We start from the raw sequence: 22,170 nt of genomic DNA, 5'->3' as shown, positions 1-22,170 counted from the left end.
CATTTCAGTGCAAGTTGGACTTATCTTGCTTCAATGGAACTTCTCACTTCTTGGAAGAGATTGATTCCAAACTACAAGTGTGATAATAGAAACAATGCAGTTGCAGTCATTGGGGGACCTAATTCAAATGTCTGCCTCCATATGGCCACTACACTACATATCTATAAAGTTCCACAGGTAAGCATTTGTTGAACAGTTTTCATTTGTAAGAGATTTTCAAATTCTAGCATATCAGTCTTTATTTTAACAGTCATCCCTTTTTTCCTGTAATAAAATCGTCTGCCCTTTTTGTATATAAAAACACTTACACTCCTTGAAATAATATATATAATATATGTACATTGTGGAAATTTCTGTTAGCAAAGCCATCATGGAGGAAATTAAACATCAATAAATATGTATATTAGATAAAAACTTGTATCTTACAAAATGTTGCAGATGTTAGTTTTAGGTCTTATCACAATCAATGTTATTGCTTATAACTTTTCTGCTACAGTTGATTTTATCTGGCTATTAATTTAATGGTACTTTTATAGATAACTTTATTTTATATGAATTATTTAGATTGCCTCTTCTTTTGTTATACTGTAGGAGATAACATATAAACCTTCAAATAAAATCAGGAATAAATGATTTAACAACTAGGATGTGACCTGACAATTTTTTAAATCTTAGTATAACAGGAAACTTGAATTTAAATGGAATTGTTGAATTATTAGATAACAGTTCAGATGGGTTGCAGAGTGTAATTTTGATCTGTTGCATAGTATTTAAGAGAAGGTATTATATATGAACTGCAGGCTCAGAGTTTCTAATCTATAAAAAGATATGATAATTAAAAAATTAAAGGAGAAAAATTCAACATTTGAGTTCCCTTCCATGTAAATATATTAGAATCAGCATCAAAATTTAACATGCTACTTCTATATGTCGTCAGAAGCACAGAAAACGGTTTTGGAAATGTTTTCCTTTTCTTATCAATTCCTTAGCTGTCCTATGGTTCTGCTCCAGTGCTGGATTACAAAAACCAAGATGCTTTTGTCCAACAGATGTTTCCCCAAGGCATCCATCAATACAAAGGGATTCTTCACTTGCTTCTTCATTTTAGGTGGACATGGATTGGAGTGCTGTATCTAGATGATGACAATGGGGAGAGATTTGTGCAGAATGTACTTCCATTGTTTCCCCAGAAAGGCATCTGCTTTGATTTTATTCAAAGACTCCCCAAACAAGGATTTTCTAATGCTATGGAAGCTGTTGTAGAAGATGGGATTAAAACATACAAGATTATCACTAGGGACACTTCCAATATTTTAGTCATACATGGGGAACTACAAACCATGTCAGTTCTTCTCCTACTGCTAGGATTGCCAGAGTATTTTGACATGGACAAATCAAAAGGAAAAGTCTGGATTATGACAGCTCAGATGGATTTTGTGTCTTATTCTTTTAAAAAACCACAGGACATAGACTTCATCCATGGTGCTATATCCTTTGCAGTTCACTCAACAGATGTGTTAGGATTCCAGACTTTTCTTCAAACTATAAATCCCACCTTAGAAAAAGAAGATGATTTTCTTCAGATCTTTTGGGAACATGCCTTTGACTGTTCTTTACCCAAACCCAATGAAGACAATGTGTCTGGGAGACTTTGCACTGGGAAGGAAAAACTGGAAAGTCTCCCTGGTACTCTTTTTGAAATGAAGATGACTGCTCACAGCTACAACATCTACAATGCAGTCCATGCTGTAGCACATGCCTTGCACTTCATGTATTTATCACAGTCCAAGCAGAGACAAATAGGAAAAAGCAAGCAGCAGAAGAAACTTCTCAATCAAGTTTCCTGGCAGGTAAAAACAAAATGGGAGGCTGGTGCCACAACACAAAACAATTTACCAAAACTGTAAATGAAAAAGTATAAGTTTTGAACCTAAACTCAAAGTCTCTCCTGACTTCATTTAAGAAGAAAGAGTGAGCACATTCTGAATTTTTAAGGAAATGGTTCAGATTGTGTAGCTAGCTGTCTTGCAGGAATTTCACCATTATTTGCTCATGTCATTGGGATGTAAAATGGCCTGACAATCAGAGCTGAAGTCTAATAATTTGCTTTATTAATCTGAGTTTATTAAAGTTAGGCTTACAGCTAAGACAGAATTGGTCATTTTGGGTTGTGATTTTGAAAGGGAAAATGCATTGTGTAGCTTAATATAGAATCACAAATTCATACTAAGGTTAATAAATGAATTATTAGATTATAAGATTACAGAGATAATAATTATTGAAGAGAATGTTACCATGTTACCCTCTTTTCAGATAGGAAGACACTTGAATAATCAGTAAGTAACTTAGTCATAATGTCTCCTAATCCACTTGCATGTTCACATTATAATCAGTAGAAGACTTATCTGCATGCCAACTCAACCTATGAAGGGCTCACAGTGCATTAGAGGCAAAAAAATGATTCCGTTTAGGGTAGATTTATTATGATCAAACCAATTGGCCAAGTCATCAAAATTACCTCTTTTAAAGAAATTATATCTAGCCACCTAACCTACCTTTTTGTGATAAGAAATTATTACTGTTGGTTTGTCATATTTAAACTGGATTTGGCATTTTAGCCTACCTATTGAGTTACTTGCAAGAACCTGGGATAGGCACCTGTTGATGTGATGTATGGTGTCAAAGATATTGTCACAGGATGCAAGGAAGGAAAGGAGATGAGAGTAGAGAAACAGAAAATTGGAAAGACACAAACTTAAGGAACATCAATCAAGAAATTATGACTTTCTGATGAAAGTAATTTTCTGCTGAGAGAAAATTATGACAATAATTAACAGATTATTGTCACCCTTACAGGTGACAGATTTCTCACCCTTCCATGCCACTTTATGATTTAACTGCCCATTAAAACAAAACAAAACAACAAATTAATAAAATGGAACTGGGATAGCTGACAGTGACAAGAATCACAGTGATCTGAAAAAGAGATATCTTGACCACTGATGTTCCCTTCTCCATGATTTTTAACAAAAAATGAATGTCATCTGTAATTATTTCTGGCTTGAATATGATTTTAAAACAACTTATTGTCCAAGATATGAAGGCAGAACTTCATAGAGGATTTGGAAACATGGGCAGTGTGGCTATGAAATCTCTTTCTATCTGCAACTGAATTAAAAACAAATTTGAAGCTGATAACAATTAAATTATTTTGATCAAGAATTGAGTGTCTTTCAAAATTGGAACCAATCTAATTAAGTAAATTCTTGTAAATAATAATAATAATAGATAATATGTTTTGCCAATTGAATATAATCCCCACATGATTTCCTATTTAATCTTGAATCTTTACTTATTGTTGCTCCCATTTTCTGCAATATAAATATTTTTATCCAATATGCTAAAGTGCCTCATACTTTTTAATTTTATAGAATCTTAATGTTGAAAATGCATGTCTGTCTGTCTGTCTGTCTGTCTGTCTGTCTGTCTGTCTATCTATCTATCTATCTATCTATCTATCTACCTATCATCATCTAATCTTCTTCGCATATTTCTTTCAGTTTCAGCTCCACCCCTTTTTGAGAAAAGTTTCATTCAACAATAGTGCTGGTGACATTATTTCTTTTAATCAAAATGGTGAACAAATAGTGGGATTTGATATTATAAACTGGGTAACCTTCCCAAACCACTCGTTTCGTAGAATCAGAGTTGGAATGATAGACCCACATGCTTCTTCAAAAGGGGGAATTTTCCTTGATGACAGTCATATTGTGTGGCCTGTCCGATTTAATCAGGTAAGTATGGATCTATTTCGTTGACTTCAGACATTACTGAAAATTTAGAACATTTATTTATTTCTAAACTGCTGATCTCCCTCAAGACTCCCTATTGGACACTGGATGCTGTACAATCACATGCTAAAATTAAAAATATAGAGGGTATTTGTTTATTTGTTTGTTTGTTTATTTATTTGCTATGTTTCTAAACTGCCCATCTCCCTCAAAGAGGGAAGTTGGGTACTGTACAATAAAATGTTAAACTATAAGAACAGGGGCCCTGGATCGAATTGCACCTTTGCGACCTCTCTGTGGTGGTGGTCCCCGGAGGGTGCCTTGGTTTACTGAGGAGCTCCGGGAGATGAAGCGCCACAAGAGACGTCTAGAGTGATGTTGGAGGGCCAGTAACTCTGAATCTGACCGATCACTATTAAGAGCCTATCTTAGGACTTATTTAGTGGCGATAAGGGCGGCAAAGCGTGTTCACTTTTCCGCACTTATTGCGTCCGCAGAATCACACCCGGCCACCTTGTTTAGGGTGACCCGCTCCCTTCTTAAAGTGGAGGAGGTGGAGGAACCCTTGCAGGGGAGAGCTGAGGAGTTTGTTCAGTTTCTTTCAGACAAAATCGCTCAGATTCAGAGAGACCTGGACTCCGACTGGGCAGTGCCAGCCGAGTTGCCAGGGGCTGGTCTTAGTCATGTATCTGGAGCAAGTTTGAGCCTGTGACCCCTGATGAAGTGGACAAGGCCGTGAGGGCAATGAATGCTGCCACCCGTGCCCCTCCTGGCTGGTTTCTGCCAGTAGGGAGGTGACACGAGGCGATAATCAACGCCTCCTTGATGGAGGGGTCTTTCCCGCAACCTTTAAAGGAAGCGGTGGTGAGGCCCCTCCTCAAGAAGCCTTCCCTGGACCCAGCTGTTTTGAAGAACTTTCGTCCTGTCTCCAACCTCCCCTTTGTGGGGAAGGTTGTAGAGAAGGTGGGGGCGTCCCAACTCTTGCGATCCTTGGATGAAACTAATTATCTGGACCCTTTTCAATCTGGTTTCAGGCCCGGCTACAGCACTGAGACTGCTTTGGTCGCACTGACCGATGACCTCTGGCGAGCCCGGGATAGGAGTCATTCCTCTATCCTGGTGCTTCTTGACCTCTCAGCGACTTTCGATACCATCGACCATGGTATCCTTCTGCGTTGTCTCGGAGAGGTGGGGGTGGGCGGCACCGTATTGCGGTGGTTCTACTCATACCTCTCTGACAGGTCGCAGTCAGTGTTGGCGGGCGGACAGAGATCGACCCCTAGGCGCCTCGATTATGGGGTGCCTCAGGGCTCGGTCCTGTCCCCCATCCTTTTTAACAGCTACATGAAACCGCTGGGTGAGATCATTCAGCGACACGGGGTGAGGTATCATCAGTATGCGGATGATACCCAATTATATATCTCCACCCCGTGTCCTTTCAGTGAAGCAGTCGACGTGATGTGCCGGTGCCTGGAAAATGTGAGGGTCTGGATGGGGGTGAACAGGCTTAGACTCAACCCGGACAAGACCGAGTGGCTCTGGGTCTTGCCTCCCAAAGGTCAAATGGATGGTCCATCATTAGTCCTGGGGGGAGGAAATTTACCTCCCTCAGTGCAGGCATGCAACTTGGGTGTCCTCCTGGACTCACAGCTAAATCTGGAACAACATCTATTAGCTGTGGCCAGGGGGACCATTGCCCAGGTTCGCCTGGTGCACCAGTTGCGGCCTTATTTGGACCAGGAGGCTTTACTCACGGTCACTCATGCCCTTGTCACCTCAAGACTGGATTACTGTAACGCGCTCTACATGGGGCTACCCTTGAAGAGCATTCGGAGGCTACAGTTGGTTCAGAATGCAGCCGCGAGAGCGATTGTGGGCGCGCCAAGGTACGCCCACGTGTCACCTATCCTCTGCGAGCTGCACTGGCTTCCTGTGGGTCTCCGGATGCAATTCAAGGTGTTGGTTATCACCTTTAAAGCCCTTCATGGCATAGGGCCAGGTTACTTACAGGACCGCATACTGCCGCACAGTTCCCAGAGACCGGTGAGGTCCTATAGATTGGGCCTCCTTCAGGTCCCGTTGGCCAGACAATGTCGACTGGCGGGCCCTCGGGGAAGGGCCTTTTCTGTGGTGGCTCCGACCTGGTGGAATCAACTTCCCCCCGAGGTTGGAACTACTCCCACCCTGCCGGCCTTTAAGAAAGCCGTTAAAACTCTCCTGTTCCGGCAGGCCTGGGGCTGATGTCCCTGGGGGGGGGATATGATCGGACATGCGGCATGATTGTATTATTTTATTGTATTATTGTTAGATGATTGTTTTAATTTTGTGCGCCGCCCTGAGTCCTTTGGGATTGGGTGGCATATAAATAAAAATAAATAAATAAATATAAAAATAAAATATAGAAGAAAGCACGTTAAAATTAATGGAATGGATGTCTTTCAAGGGAATAACCAGCTGTGAGCTTTTCTGGGATCCCCACATAATGAGTTATTTTAACTTGGTTTTGGAAGGTAAGGAGAATGGGGGCCTGCCTCATCTCTGGGGGTTGGGAAATATTCCACAGGGCAGGGACAATAGTAAAGAAGATTCTCTTCCTAGATCCAGACAGTCAAAGTTCTTTGATTGATAGGGCAAGAATTGACATTGAAGGACAAAACAATGGGAGAATCTTTTATGCATTATGATATCTAAAAATATAACCAAACTATATTTAACAGTGCATCCAAGGCTACTATAAAATATTTTTCTGTGTTACATTCTATTCTTTCTTTTTGTTTCTAGGGGTATCCCCTTTCATTGTGTAATGACAATTGCCAAGAGGGTTATAGTAAAAGAAAGAAAGAAGGGAAGCCATTTTGCTGTTATGATTGTTTTCCATGTCCAGAAGGAAAAATATCAAATCACAAGGGTAAGATATGCTAGATACAAAAAATCCTTATACATTGTGTCTGTGCTGTAGCAGGTACATAGGAGAAAATAGGACTCTGCAGTGTGGAATGTTTTGGGTTTGATTTGGCAAATAAGACCCAACTGCAATGGAATATACAGTATGACTGCCTTAGGGAAAGAAAGAAAGAAGGAAGGAAGAAAAGAAAGCAAGAAAGCAAGGAAGGAAGGAAGAAAGAAAGAAAGAAGGAAAGAAAGAAAGAGAAAGAAAGAAAAAGAAAGAAAGAAAGAAGGAAAGAAAGAGAAAGAAAGAAAGAAAGAAAGAAAGAAAGAAAGAAAGAAAGAAAGAAAGAAAGAAAGAAAGAAAGAAAGAAAGAAAGATGCCCAGGAAGCAATCAGAGATGCAGGACCCTGCAGTTGCTTAATAGTCATAAAAAAAGCCTCTTTAATGGATCAAGTAGTTAAAAATGGGGACAAGAAATTGATTCCTTCAAACTTATCAGGTTCTGTTAAAAGTAGCCTTACAATAAAGTAGAATTAGTTAATTTGGTCATGTTTCCTGTCTGATTTGCCTGGGAGGGCTGACACTATCAGTCATAACATCAATCCTAGGAAGCAAACTTGTCTTTTTCCAGAATCATATAGATACTTGATCATGTGAGCATAGGGATACTGCAATGATTGTAAGAGCACAATCCTAATAAAATGATAAGGCAGTTTTATAGGTTCTATTGAGCCTCTCTGACAACCTGACAACATAATTGACTGTGCATGTTTCTTTTTCAGATGCAGACACCTGTTACCCATGTCTGGTAAATCAGTATCCAAATCCTCAACGACGTTTATGCATTCCAAAAACTTTAAGTTTCTTATCTCTAAAAGAACCTTTAGGGGTGTCTTTAGCTGTTCTGGCTCTTTTCTTTTCTTGTCTGACTTCACTGGTGCTTTGGCTTTTCATTAAGCATCGAGACCTCGCAATAGTCAAAGCCAACAACCGGAGTCTCACTTATCTTCTCCTGATCTCTCTCCTGCTCTCCTTCATCTGTGCTTTATTGTTCATTGGGCCACCAGGGAAGGTTACATGTCTCCTTCGCCAAACTGCATTTGGCATCATCTTTTCACTAGCGGTTTCATGTATATTGGCCAAAACCATAATTGTGGTTCTGGCCTTCATAGCCACCAAACCTGGATCCAAGATAAGGAAATGGTTGGGGAAAAGGCTGGCTTATTCCATTGTCCTTTCCTGTTTGCTTATTCAAGTTATGATTTGTACTACGTGGCTGTCAACAGCTCCTCCATACCCAGATGCTGATGTGTACTCATCAAATACGGAGGTTATATTGGAATGTAATGAAGGCTCCTCTACCATGTTCTACTGTGTTCTGGGTTTCATGGGATTCCTAGCTATTGTCACTTTTACTGTGGCTTTTTTAGCCAGGAAACTCCCAGACAGCTTCAATGAAGCTAAATTTATTACCTTTAGCATGCTGGTTTTTTGTAGTGTTTGGCTCTCCTTCATTCCATCCTATTTGAGCACCAAAGGAAAATACATGGTAGCCGTGGAGATTTTTTCCATCTTGACCTCCAGTTTTGGGTTACTGGGATGCATTTTTTCCCCAAAATGTTTTATCATTTTGATGAAACCTGACTTAAAAATTGGAACATCTTTAACAAGAAGGAATCAATAAAAGGTAAAAATTAAAACCCCTCAATTTGGGGACGGGTGAGCTTCAGGATAACAATCTACATAGGATGCTGTTCAATAAATGTGCAAACTTATCTTTTGTGTTGAGGATTTATTTTGAAAGGGAAGGGATGGGGTTGGTTGATAGTCTCTTTTCCATCACCTTTAATATTTTCCAAACTTTGCTTAGGATGATTATCTGAAGCATGGGGCATATTTCTCTATGTATTATTAAGGATTTAAAAATGTTTAGAAGCACTTATTTAGCACTTATGTATCTTTCTCTACAACTGCATATCTTTCCTTAATAGTCACAGTAGGTTGGTAGGGAGAAACACATTTTTAAAAAAAAAATATTGGCAACTAATGTACATTCCAATACCTACTCTCCAAATGAGAACCACAATATATGAACAAGAGTTAAATGTTCAAAAAAATCTAAATTAAGCCAAAGAGTATCAAACAAACATTATTCTTGCCTTAAATGTGTTCATATGTCTTACTACACTCATAGCACTTTTATTCAGTTGACACAGAAATTTGTTTTGATTTTGTTATAACTAAATAATGCACCATAAATGTGATCACAAAATCCTTTTTGGACAAAGAATTATTATTATATAAGTATGGAACTTTAAAGTTCCATTTATTTTATGATTAATTTTTTCTTGATGTAATAATTATTATATATAGAATTTTATAATATTTGATTTATAGTAGATTAGTTTATATTATTATTTTTAAAGTTTAGAGGGAGTTAAGGGTTAAGTATGAATTTGTTTATTGTATATATTTTTTTGTTTTAAAAGTTATAGCTTGTGTTTGTTTTGTTTACAATAACCCTGTATTTTGCTCTGGGAAGCAAGGGGGGGTAGGGCGGGAGGGGATGGGTGGGATTAAGTAGGTCAGATATATAGAAATATTAATGTATAAAACAGATAGAGTAATTTAGAGGGAGGTGCCACTCGGGTATTTCCCCTGAACTGTATCCAAAGAAGGATGAGAGGGGAGGAGGAAGGGATGGAAGGAAGTTGGATGGGAGGAAGGGATGAGGGAAGAGAGGAGATGAGAGGAGAGAGGGAGTAGGGAAGTAGGAAGGAAGGTTGAGAGGGTGGATGCAATCGGGGGGAGATAGACGAGCGACACCTAAGGTCTTATTTTAAAGGTATTTTTCTTTTCTATTTTTAATATATATATATATATATATATATATATATATATATATATATATATATATATATATATATAATGTATTGAAAGTACTAACTGTATAGAAAATTGAAATAAAAATCTTTACAAAAAAAGAATTATTATTGTTATTGTTATTATTATTTTTAGATTATGCCCTTCTATTTCTGAAAAATCCATTCAGTCAACTCATACAGCAATGGGGCCCTCTATCCTGGGACAGTCCGTGTTTCATATAGTTACCTCTAGATGAGATGGGAAGAAAATAAATATAATAAATAAATAAAATAAATATTTTTTCTGTGGGTTGGCCATTACGACATGTTTTCCTACAAGGAATATTTGAGAGGGAAATCTTTCAATTCTGGCACTGCATCACAAATATTCTAGCATGATAGAAGATACTAATCTTCAATAAAACTCAAGGATGTAATTATGCTTTCAGAAAGGAGTGAGAGTTGATTGTATGTTATAGGTAGAATACTTCCACGATTAATGGATTAGTGGAAGACAACTGTCTGATTTGTAGTTAATTTAACAATTAAAAGGAGACTCCTGTAACCCTAAATTGTCATTCATCATTTCAGGGGGTGATGGTGATCTTTCATGTTTCCTGGTCAGTCTGGAAAGATACCAATAAGTTAGTTTAGGTCAGAGTCCAGTTCAGCATAAATGGCACAATTTTTGATCAAGTTACTTTCATGTGCTCCTTTGTCAACTCTTCATAGGATGATTCCTAGATTGATTTCAATTGCTGTTTTCCTCCCATGGCAAATACAATCAAATAAGAATGATGATTTTATCAACTTGCTTGGGCTTTCATTATGTAAGGAAACCAGATGAATGATATTTTTTATCATTTTCAAGCTCCCTGTTATGTGTCCCCAGAGAATATTTGTGGCTACTATCACAAAATTTACTTAAACAAACAATATGAATGAAGTTATATAGAACTCTTCCTAGAGTAGTATGAGTTAAAGTGCTTAGGTTGTATATCGTGTTAAAATTATTTTTTTATTTAACTTGATAGAAGACACTGATCACAACTTATCCATGGATTTAAACAGCCACAAAAAAATAACTGACTTGCTCTGGACCCAAGACTGAAAAGCAACAGCAGCTTTGAGTAAATAATTATTATCAAAATAACCATAATTAAACTGACAGCTTTCTGTCTATAAGCAGTAGCAAAACTGCATATCATGTTTAATGGATTCTCCATACCAACAATTGATCTATATGATCAGAGCTTTGTTTTTCAGGACAGCTTTCTGCAAAAGTAGTCAGTTAAATCGAGATGTTTCACTAAGAATTTATCCATTATCATTTTTTTTTTAATTAGTGAACAAGATGGTGGTGATAATAATGTTGGCATTTGCTTTTTTACCTCACACAGCTAGCAAATGTCCTGTTGATAAACACGCAACTCGGGTGCTTCTTCCAATTCTTCACAAATATTACCATTTTGGAGAATTTAACATTGCTAGCATAACTTCTCAGAGTAATGTGCTATCACGTGCATTATCATATGAAAAAATACCATCTCCAGAGTACTTCGATGATATTCCGTAAGAACCTGGGATATATTTGAATAACAATGTGTGTCTCTCCTGACTCTCTATCTGAGCAAGTTGCTTTATAGATGAACTTTTATTCTGATTCATGTCATTTGTAATATGACCTCATTCTAGTTTTAGAGGCATAATGATAGCATGTTTTTTTATTAATAGAAGCCATACATTCTGTTCTTAATAATGTTTGTGTCCCTCCCTGTTGTTTCTGAGGCTGGAGAGCTCAAGTTGTATTTTGCAACATCTTAAAGACTGTTGTGTGCTAATAAGGTTTTGGTTCTCCAACAAAAGCAGGAAATGTTTTCTGATAATATTTATTTGAAAACAAGAGTTGCAGCCCTTATGTAGATATATGTTAACTAATTTATTTTTTAAGATACATCTTTTTCAACAGCAAGATTCTTTTGTAATCGTTTGCTTTGGCTCTCAAAATTACATCTGCTGAATTATAATGTATATCTATTGCAATAGATTTTTTCCCTACATTAGGGAAACTGACCAACTTTTCAAAACTGATAAACTATATTTTCAGTTTTGGGCAAATTGTTTGGAACAGAATTCTGGAGATGAACAATTCTGGGAACTTGTTTGTGTCTTGGGTAATAAACAGAACTTAAGTATTCCCAATCCTTGACTTTTTAACAGGATTTTTTTCTTCTTCCTGCTTCTCCTTCTTCTCCAAATATCTTCTTAGCGCATTCATGTGTTTGTGTGTCTGCATGTCTATGTGTGAGTGAAAAAGTGGATGGGTGTTATATCCATGTGATAATGCAAATATAAATTCTTCGTGCATACTGAATCAAATGTTCTGAGTCCCATATGAATCTAATTTTAACAATGCTCTGGAGCTCATGTTAAGATATTCAACATGTGATTGAACTAGAACACTGGGTTTTAGCATCATAAATCATGCAGAACTCTCTACTCAGCCTTGTGAATGAATAAGTGTCATTTATAATCTTTAACACAAATGTATGAATGGTGTCTTTACTGAATGCAGGAAGATGCAGATTTTCAAAAAAATTGCAAAATTATTGTGTGCATGCTGAGTAGACGTTCCAAATTAAATTCACATACAAATTTCAAGAAGTGATACCTTACTGGAGTGTATTGTTTTCTCCCAAGTTACACTTCCCATCATAACAGATACATCATTTGTTTGATATACTGTATATTTAATAATATTTTACTAGAACATTTTAAAGCATATGCTCATGTCTTATGTACTTCTTTGTAGGGTATTGACTCAGCATTACCAGCATATCCTGGCAGGGATATTTGCTGTAAAAGAAATCAATGAAAACCCACATATTTTGCCAAACATCACTCTGCGGTTCCAGATCTATAACAGCCATTTTAGTGCAAGCTGGACTTATCTTGCCTCAATAGAATTTCTCTCCACACAGAAGATGTTTCTTTTTTTTCAAATTACAAGTGTGATAGTAGAAACAATGCAGTTGCAGTCATTGGGAGACATAATTCAAATATTAGAATTAGAAATTATAAACAAGATGCTGTTCTGTCTAGAAGGAAGGATGGAAGAAAACTATTTTAAAAAATGCAAAGTTTTGTAAAATGCTTCAATGAGCCATTTATTCAAGACAAATTTACATATTTCAGAGATCACCTCTGAAGTGGTCCAAAGGAAAGGAGGCTAGTTCTGAAGATGTAAATCCACTTTGGAGCACTGTTGTGTCAGGGCATCATAGGTTTTCCTTTAAACTTTGCAAGTTCTCCATCAATTTTAAAAAATGCTTTATTCCAAAGACTCCAGCTGTTTTTCTTTTCTTTTTTCTTTTTTGTTTCTCAGCAATCTTCTCCATCACCAGGCTGGAAATCAGGAAACTATGAGTTCTAGTCCTGCTTTAGGCATGAAGGTTCATTGGGTGACTTTGAACAAGTCACTCTCTCTGAGCATAACTCTCTCCAAGTTTGTTGTAGGGAAAATAGGAGGAGGAAGGATTATTTGGTATGTTCATCAGATTATTTTTAATATGAAAGTCACTTTTCTCCTTGAATTAATGCAGTTGTCTAGCTTGACTTTGCACTAAAGGATGACTTCTGATTTCTTTTTTAAAGTTTATTAAACTTTTTTGTGCAACTGTTTGGGTTTCTGTTTGGTGCTTTGTATTGATTTACTGTAGAAACCTACACTTGATTGGGTTGGATACTTTCAGTCATTAAACTGAAAAAAAAAATCAATAAATTATTTAATTTATCTTATCTATACTAAACAGTGCACATTTCTTTTTTTTACAAGTTTTTATTGGTTTTCCAGTTTTACATTTGAGTATTTGGAAAGCAACATGGTGATTGGGTAGTCAATAGTACAATAACAAAATCTTTAATACATATCTCAGGTTACATCATCAAAAAAAATTCCTTCTATATTTCCCTTAACATTTACTATATCATATTTAAGCTAGTAAATTTCCAATTATAACAAGATCAGTTAAAACATTCATCAATATATTTTTGCTTATACATATCCATGTCCTGTGTTTAAATTTTACCTAATTTTTAATTACAGTATTCCAATTTAACCTTTAATATCCATAGTATTTAAATTTCAGGTAACCCAAATTTCCTTTATTTTACTACATAAAAAATTATAATATCTAAGATACACCTATTACTTACTTAAATATATTCTTATTTTATTTCATAAACATTTTCTATTTCTCATCCTAGTACATCACCACTTACTAATAGAGTGTCCTTTATTCTTTCAAATCCATCATCTGTGTTACCTGGGCTAAACAATGATTTGAAGCTATTTCCTAATAGTTAATTTTCATTTCCCTTATAAATCTAAATCCTCAATAGGATTTAATCCCTTATTTTTATCATTTTCCAACCATTGTTAAATCTAATAATCATATTTCCCTTCATCTCAAAATTTCGCTTTAGCCCATTAGTTGAGACTTTAGGATCCTCTCTAATAAATCAAAAGACCCTATTTTTAAAATCTAACTCTAGCTTTCTTTTTATGCCAACCAGACTTCCATACCAATGCCTTTAGATCATCAGATAGATCTCCCTTCATTCCTGTGCATGTTACTTAAATCAAAGGAGACCATCTAATTATCAATTTTCCAGAGAAATTGGCTTATTTATGGTCATTAAGTTGTCGTCCTGGTGGCCCAGATCCAATAGTATATTTGTCTTCAATTCAATCTGGTCTTCTTCCTCAGATTTCTTTAGTGTAAGTAGAAAGTCATGTCCAATTTTATGATTGTTGTTTGGTTGTCTAGGTTTTCAGTAGGCTGTACTTGTTGATCTTTAGCACCCTCCATCTTGGTATTACTTTCTTCCGCTTCTGTTATTTTTTGGGTTGTAGATTCTTTAGTTGCAATCAGAGTTTGGTTGTCTAGATTTTCAGTACATTATACTTGTTGTTCTTTAGAGTCCTCTGTCTTGGCATTAATTTCTTCTGCTTCTGTTGTTTTTTGAATTGTAAGTTTTTTGGTTGGAATCAGGGTTTTACTTTGTAGGTTTAAGCTGGTGTCTTTGTCTTTCAGTCTAGCTTTAATTATCTCAGTAGCTTCAAGAATTTTTTTAAGTATAAATTTTAATTAGCCGAAATTTGTTGCTGGTCCCCTTCCACTTCTGATATGGTTTTAGATGGTCTTTTAGTGAAGGCTATTCATTAAGTGAGAGTCAGAGAGTATTCATCTCCAGAATCCTAAAAAGCAATTTCACCATCCAGCTGTTCTCTCAGCTTTTAATCTTTTTTAGATAATACCAAGGACAGATCTGGGCTATGAGCAGGTCTTTTTGTCAAAAATATTCACTTGCTGTACCATGTTTTGCGATAAGATGTCCTCAATAAGATGTCCTTTTTCAAATCCAGGCTAGGTTTTTATCCAATTTAAGTTCTTTTTCATCTTTTTTATGAGTTAATAGAGTAGCAAATCCCCATAAGAGTAGGAAACTTTTGGGTCCCTGAATATCAGATAGTGTAAATCCAATTATTTAGTTGTCCTTTTCAAGGTTTTATTTCCCCGAGGTAGTCAGATGCCACCATTTTAGAGGAAGGGTAGGAGGAAAACATTCCCTTCCCTCACAGGGGAAAGCAATTAAGAAGCTTTTTACAGGAAGATACTTGGGATACAAAGAAGGTAAGATCTCACCCAATTCCTCCGCAGTGCTTTTGAAATGCTGGTTAGTAATTTTGGCCATGGCTGGTGGCAGCTTAGTGATGGACCATGTTAATGGCCGATCTTTTCCCTGTCAGTTCAAAGAGTTGCCCGGGATCAAACAGGAGGGCTGCTGCCCTTCCACAATTGCTTGGGAGTCATCTTCACACTCATTGCCCCTCCAGGGTGACTTCTGAGCCTTTTCAGGGTCCCCAGGCAGGAGAAAACCAGACAGTGGAGGGAGTGATCACTCTAACCATCCTCCAGCACCGTGATCGCAAACTGGAAGCCAACAATGCACATTTCTATGGGGAAAAAAGTAAGGAAAAACTTGTTTTCCTTTTAGATTTCAGAAATTAAATTTGAATTCTGCACTATTTTATGCCAGTATAAGAAACATGCACTTTCCAAACAGACTACAGTTCTCAATTTGATGCCCTGCTAAAAAAGAATAACAGAGAAATTACCCTGAGATTTGAAAAAATCATGTTTTTCTTCCTGTTGCAGAAAGTCTAAACTCTGAGCAGGTGACCAATATTTTTCATCTCAATGTGATGGCTTATTTTAATTTTTTTAGAAATCCCTGGATATTGGTTATTATCAAAAAGAAAAGTCTGATATCTTGAATACAGTGAAAGAAAGAAGAAAGAAAGAAAGAAAGAAAGAAAGAAAGAAAGAAAGAAAGAAAGGAAGGAAGGAAGGAAGGAAGGAAGGAAGGAAGGAAGGAAGGAAGGAAGGAAGGAAGGAAAGGTCTTTTGTTCTTACTAAACTCAAAGGGGAAATCAACCATAATGTTCTTTTTTTTTCATTTATTTCAATGGAAATTAAGTTCAAAAACAAGAGCTGGAATTAATGCAGTGTTTTCACCTACCTTTCTGCAGACAGTAATTCTCTCATATGTAATTACAAAATAATAATTATTATCTCTGCTTCTTGTCTGGGTGATATCCATGGCATTAAATAGCATAAATGTGTATGGAGACTAAAATGTGCTGTTGATATTCATGAATCATTCATACAAGGCTTCCTCACGGCTAATGTAACTTGAAACAAGAGTATTTGCATTACCATTTCTGCTGAATGAATCGCTATTCCCAGCCAAGACTGACATTTCTTGAATTTTGTTTTATACTTCAATGAAAGATATTGGAAAGCAGATAGCAATGCAGAATGTTAATGTTAATGGTGTTGTTATTAGTGATGTTGCCTTCTGTGCTATGCAAGTGTCCTGTGGGTCAATGGGCTACTCAGATACCTCTCCTGGCTCTTCATAAATATTATCATGCTGGAGACTTCAACATTGCTGGCATTACTTCTCAGAATTATGTGCTTTCACATGCAATAACATTTGAAAAAGCTCCCTCTTCTGAGCTCTTTGATGATATTATGTAAGCAGTTATTGGTTTACTTACTTAAAAAATAAAACAATATAAAATACACTATATATTCTTCAAATGGTTATTTTTATTTTGTTTTTATTTTGGTGGATTTATGCATTGAAGTGTCTAATATGAATTTATTCCTGTCTTCTTACACATTGTGCAGGGTTCATTTTAAGCTTCAAGGAACATATCAAGATGGGTTCTATACGATTTACTTTCTTTCTTTTAAGAAACATTTTATTGCTAAATTCTTTTTCCATATTCTTTTCCCCAAATAATGTCTTCTGTACTGTAAAATTGTTGCACATTCTAAAAAAGCTTAATATTAGAGGTGGTCTTTGTAATGCAATTTCATAATAATATATGGGAGTGAATTATAAAATTCTCTATGTGTGTTTCTCTGTCTCAACCTGTGTGTGTGTTATAAACCTGTGTGTGTGTTAATTTTTTGTAAAGCTGACAGGTTAGAAACAATAGAATTAATCTTTTAATACCATAATTTAAGGGTTCATTCCCATTTCATTTTCAGGCTTTGGGGTGTGGGGAGGGCTATGAATATGAAAGAATGTATCTGAGTTATTTTTCTTATCATGCATTACTATAGTTTTAGTTGTCTGCTCCTTATCCTCCATGTCTCAAAGCCAATTAAGATATTTTGTTGCATGAATTGCAGTCTCTTTTTTTGATAGTGACCATCCCTGGAAAGTTTTGACATACTTAGAATGGATGGAAAGTAATTGAGGGATATGTTGGTAGACCGCAGTAGAATTCATGAAAGATGACAAGCAGTTCTGATTTTTGCAATAAACAAACTCCTTTTTCTATATAATTCAAATGGAGAAAGCTTGGAAGAGTGAATTTTTGAATGATTCTGGATAGCACTCAAAGAGATATCTGGATTCTTACTTTTTAATAAAGGAGGACATCTGTGGGTCAAGATGGTTTGGGCATTTTTGGTGTTCTCTGAGCTTGTACTGTTTGCTTGCAGATATTTCATTACCCAACTAGATAATGTCACGATCTTACATTTTAATTCTGGGGACACATTTTTGTTCTAGCATATCAGACAGGGATCTTTTGAATCTTAGTAGCTGAAGATACATTCATACATCCCCTATTTCATTACTTTCACTAAAATCATTCTTTTGCACTACTGTTGAGAAGGGCCAGTCTTGAGGCATGATTTATAATTTTCAGTTTCCTGGATTCATGTGAGCAGCTTCACCTATAAAGGGTGCTTGACAGAGATTGTATTTTTCAACCCAAAATCACACTATCCATGATAGTAGTTGCATGATCAGTCTTAGATGCAGCATTAGTTAGCATATATTTCATTAAAATAAACAGATATCACATTTTGAAGCATACTGATAAAAAGATATATACTTCTTTGTAGGTTACTAGTATGATAACATGCATGGAATAATGAATCTGAATATTGTACATATATACACTCCAAGTCAACAATTTCTGAAAATTACATTGAAAACAGTTTTCCAAAAAGTATTTATGTCATCCTATTATTCCTTCCTTCCTTCCTTTCTTCCTTCCTTCCTTCCTTCCTTTCTTCCTTCTTTCCCTCCTTCCTCAGCACTACCAATACATCTGGCATTTGCTATAAAACAAATTAATGAATAATCACATTTTAGCAGATTATCACTGTGGAGCACAATTAATTTCCCAGATTAAATTCAAATTCAGATTTTAAAAATAACTCATTAAGGATGCAAAGATTCCCATCTTAGGGGAGATCTAATCAACTTAAGTGCATCATCAATTGTTCAATATGCACCAACTTCAACTACCAGTATCATGTACTACATGTTATACAATTTATATATTTCTTTGTAGGGTATTGACTCAGCATTACCAGCACATCCTGGCCATGGTATTTGCTATAAAAGAAATCAATGAAAACCCACATATTTTACCAAACATCACTCTGGGATTCCAGATCTATAACAGCCATTTCAGTGCAAGTTGGACTTATCTTGCTTCAATGGAACTTCACTCTTCTTGGAAGAGATTGATTCCAAACTACAAGTGTGATAGTAGAAACAATGCAGTTGCAGTCATTGGGGGACCTAATTCAAATGTCTGCCTCCATATGGCCACCATCCTAAGTATCTACAAACTTCCACAGGTAAGGATTTCTTGAACAGTTTTCATTTGCTACAGATTTTCAAATTCTAACATAACAATCTTTATTTAAATAGTTATCCCTTTTTTCCTATGATAAAAGTGTCTGCCGTTTTTGTATATAAAAACACCTACACTCCTTGAAATAATATATATAATATATGTACATTATGGAAATTTCTGTTAACAAAGCCATCTTATATATGAATAAATATGCATAAAAACTTGTATCTTAGAAAATGCTGCAGATGTTAATTTTTGGTCTTATAAAAATCAATGTTATTGTTTATAATTTTATTGCTACTTAGTTGATTTTATTTGGATACTAATTTTGTTATTGTTAGTTGTGAAATCATGCCGACCCATCGCGACCCCATGGACAACATTCCTCCAGGCCTTCCTGTCCTCTACCATCTTCTGGAGTCCATTTAAGCTCACGCCAACTACTTCAGTGACTCCATCCAGCCACCTCATTTTCTGTCATCCTCTTCTTCTATTGCCCTCAATCTTTCCCAGCATTATGCTCTTCTTCAGTGAGTCCTTCCTTCTCATTAGGTGGCCAAAGTACTTGAGTTTCAACTTCAGGATCTGGCCTTCTAAAGAGCAATCAGGGTTGACCTCCTCTAGGACAGACCGGTTTGATCGCCTTGCAGTCCAGGGGACTTGCAGGAGTATTCTCCAGCACCATAGTTCAAAGGCCTCAATTCTTTTGCGCTCAGCCTTTCTTATGGTCCAACTTTCACAGCCATACATTGCAACTGGGAAAACCATGGCCTTGACTATATCTACTTTTGTTGGCAGGGTGATGTCTCTGATTTTTAGTATGCTGTCTAGATTTGCCATGGCTTTTCTCCCCAGGAACAAGCGTCTTTTAATTTCTTGGCTGCAGTCCCCATCTATGGTGATCTTGGAGCCCAGGAAGATAAAAACTACCTCAATTTCTTCCCCATCTATTTACCAGGAATTGAGAGGGCTGGATGCCATGATTTTGGTTTTCTTAATGTTGAGTTTCAAGCCAACTTTTGCACTCTCCTTCTTCACCCGCATCAAGAGGCTCTTTAGGTCCTCTTCACTTTCTGCCATTAGAGTGGTATCATCTGCATATCTTAGGTTGTTGATATTTCTATCGGCAGTCTTAATTCCAACTTTTGATTCATTTAGCCCTACCTTTCTTATAAAGTGCTCAGCATGTAAGTTAAATAGGCAGGACTCCTTTCCCAATTTTGAACCAATCAGTGGTTCCATGTCCAGTTCTCACTGTTGCTTCTTGACCCACATATAGGTTTCCCAAGGGACAAATAAGATGGTCTGGTACTCCCATCTCTCTAAGAACTTGTCTCAATTTGTTGTGATCCACACAATCAAAGGCTTTAGTATAGTCAATGAAGCAGAAGTAGATGTTTTTCTGGAACTCCCTAGCTTTCTTCATGATCCAGAGTATTTGGCAATTTGATATCTAGTTCCTCTGCCTCTTCGAAATCCTGCCTGTACTTCTGGAAATTCTTGATCCACATGCTGCTGGAGTCTAGCTTCTACGATTTTAAGCATAATTTTACTTGCATGTGAAATGAGTGCAAAGGTGCAATAATTTGAACATTCTTTGGCATCACCTTTCTTTGGAATTGGAATTGACCTTTTCCTGTCCTGAGGCCACTGTTGAGTTTTCAAATTTGCTGGCAAATTGAGTGTAGCACTTTTACATCATCTTTTAAGATTTTGAATAGCTCAGCTGGAATACTGTCACCTCCACTAGCTTTGTTGTTGCTCAGCTTTCCTAAGGCCCATTTCATTTCACATTCTAGGATGTCTGGCTCGAAGTCAGTGACCACCCCATCGTGGTTATCAGGGATGCTAAGCTCATTCTTGTATAGTGGCAAAATTACCACCTCTTCTTAATATCTTCTGCCTCTGTTAGACCCTTGCCATTTTGGTCCTTTGTCATGCCCATCTTGAAACGTTCCCTTCATATCTCCAATTTTCTTGATGAGATCTCTGGTTCTCCCTATTCTATTGTTTTCTTCTATTTCTTTGCACTATTCATTTAAGAGGGCATTCTTATCTCTTCTAGCTATTCTCTGGAATTCTGCATTCAATTGAGTGTATTTTTCTCTTTCTCCCTTGCCTTTTGCTTCCCTTCTTTCCTTAGCTATTTGCAAAGCTTCCTCAGATAGCCATTTTGCTTTCTTGCATTTCTTTTTCTTTGGGATGGTTTTAGTCGCTACCTCTTGTACAATGTTGCAAACTTCCACCATAATTCTTCAGGCACTCTGTCTATCAGATCTAATTCCTTAAACCTATTTGTCACCTCTACTGTATATTCATAAGGGATATGATTTAGTTCATACCTGAGTGGCCTAGTGTTTTTCCCTACTTTCTTCAATTTAAGCCTAAATTTTGCAATGAGAAGCTCATGATCTGAGCAACAGTCAGCTCCTGGTCTTGTTTTTACTGACTGTATAGAGCTTCTCTATCTTTGGTTGCAGAGGACATGGTCAATTTGGTTTATGTGTTGACCGTCTGGTGACGTCTGTGTGTAGAGCCATCTCTTAGGTTGTTGGAAAAAAGTATTTGCTATGACCATCGTATTCTCTTGAAAAAATTCTTCTCCATCTTTGGCTGACTGTATAGAGATTCTCCATCTTTGGCTGCAGAGCACATGGTCAATCTGATTTCTGTGTTGATTGTCTGGTGATGTCCATGGTGCTATATCCTTTGCAGTTCACTCAACAGATGTGTTAGGATTCCAGACTTTTCTTCAAACCATAAATCCCACCTTAGAAAAAGAAGATGATTTTCTCCAGATCTTTTGGGAACATGCCTTTGACTGTTCTTTACCCAAACCCAATGAAGACAACGTGTCTAGGAGACTTTGCACTGGGAAGGAAAAACTGGAAAGTCTCCCTGGGACAATTTTTGAAATGAAGATGACTGCCCACAGCTACAGCATCTACAATGCAGCCTACGCTGTAGCACATGCCTTGCACTTCATGTATTTATCACAGTCCAAGCAGAGACAAATAGGAAAAAGCGCGCAGCAGAAGAATCTTCTCAATCAAGTTTCCTGGCAGGTAAAAACAAAATGGGAGGCTGGTGCCACAACACAAAACAATTTACCAAAACTCTAAATGAAAAAGTATGGAATTTTGAACCTAAACTCAAAGTCTCTCCTGACTTCATTAGAAGAAAGAGTGAGCACATTTCTGAATTTTTAATGAAGTGTTTCAGATTGTGTAGCTAGCTGTCTTGCAGGAATTTCACCATGATTTCCTCATGTCGTTGGGATGTAAAATGGTCTGACAATCAGAGCTGAAGTCTAGTCATTTGCTTTATTAATCTGAGTTCATTAAAGTTAGACTTACAGCTAAGCACAGAATTGGTCACTTTGGGTTG

At 36.8% G+C, this 22,170-nt stretch overlaps 1 protein-coding gene across 1 annotated transcript; it reads left to right on the top strand.

Annotated features, from left to right (window-relative positions):
- The first annotated feature begins 1,049 nt into the window (after positions 1 to 1,049).
- LOC120316938 (vomeronasal type-2 receptor 26-like) lies at positions 1,050 to 8,365 on the top strand. The gene is made up of 4 exons (XM_039363104.1): positions 1,050 to 1,850; positions 3,567 to 3,794; positions 6,573 to 6,699; positions 7,464 to 8,365. Exons 1-4 carry the CDS (start codon positions 1,050 to 1,052, stop codon positions 8,363 to 8,365), a joined length of 2,058 nt encoding a protein of 685 aa, XP_039219038.1.
- The last annotated feature ends 13,805 nt before the right edge of the window (positions 8,366 to 22,170 follow it).

This window comes from Crotalus tigris, unplaced genomic scaffold (genome assembly GCF_016545835.1).
Source record: "Crotalus tigris isolate CLP2741 ecotype Arizona unplaced genomic scaffold, ASM1654583v1 scf7180000019525.322107, whole genome shotgun sequence".
Classification (NCBI taxonomy): Eukaryota; Metazoa; Chordata; class Lepidosauria; order Squamata; family Viperidae; genus Crotalus; species Crotalus tigris.
This window is presented reverse-complemented; position numbering and strand designations above follow the sequence as displayed.

Excerpts from the sequence above, each read along its gene's own strand:
- LOC120316938 (XM_039363104.1), top strand. The coding sequence starts at position 1,050 with ATGTTTCCCCAAGGCATCCATCAATACAAAGGGATTCTTCACTTGCTT. Across the intron at positions 1,851-3,566 it reads TCAATCAAGTTTCCTGGCAG|CTCCACCCCTTTTTGAGAAA; the intron begins GTAAAAACAAAA and ends TTTCAGTTTCAG. Across the intron at positions 3,795-6,572 it reads GGCCTGTCCGATTTAATCAG|GGGTATCCCCTTTCATTGTG; the intron begins GTAAGTATGGAT and ends TTTTGTTTCTAG.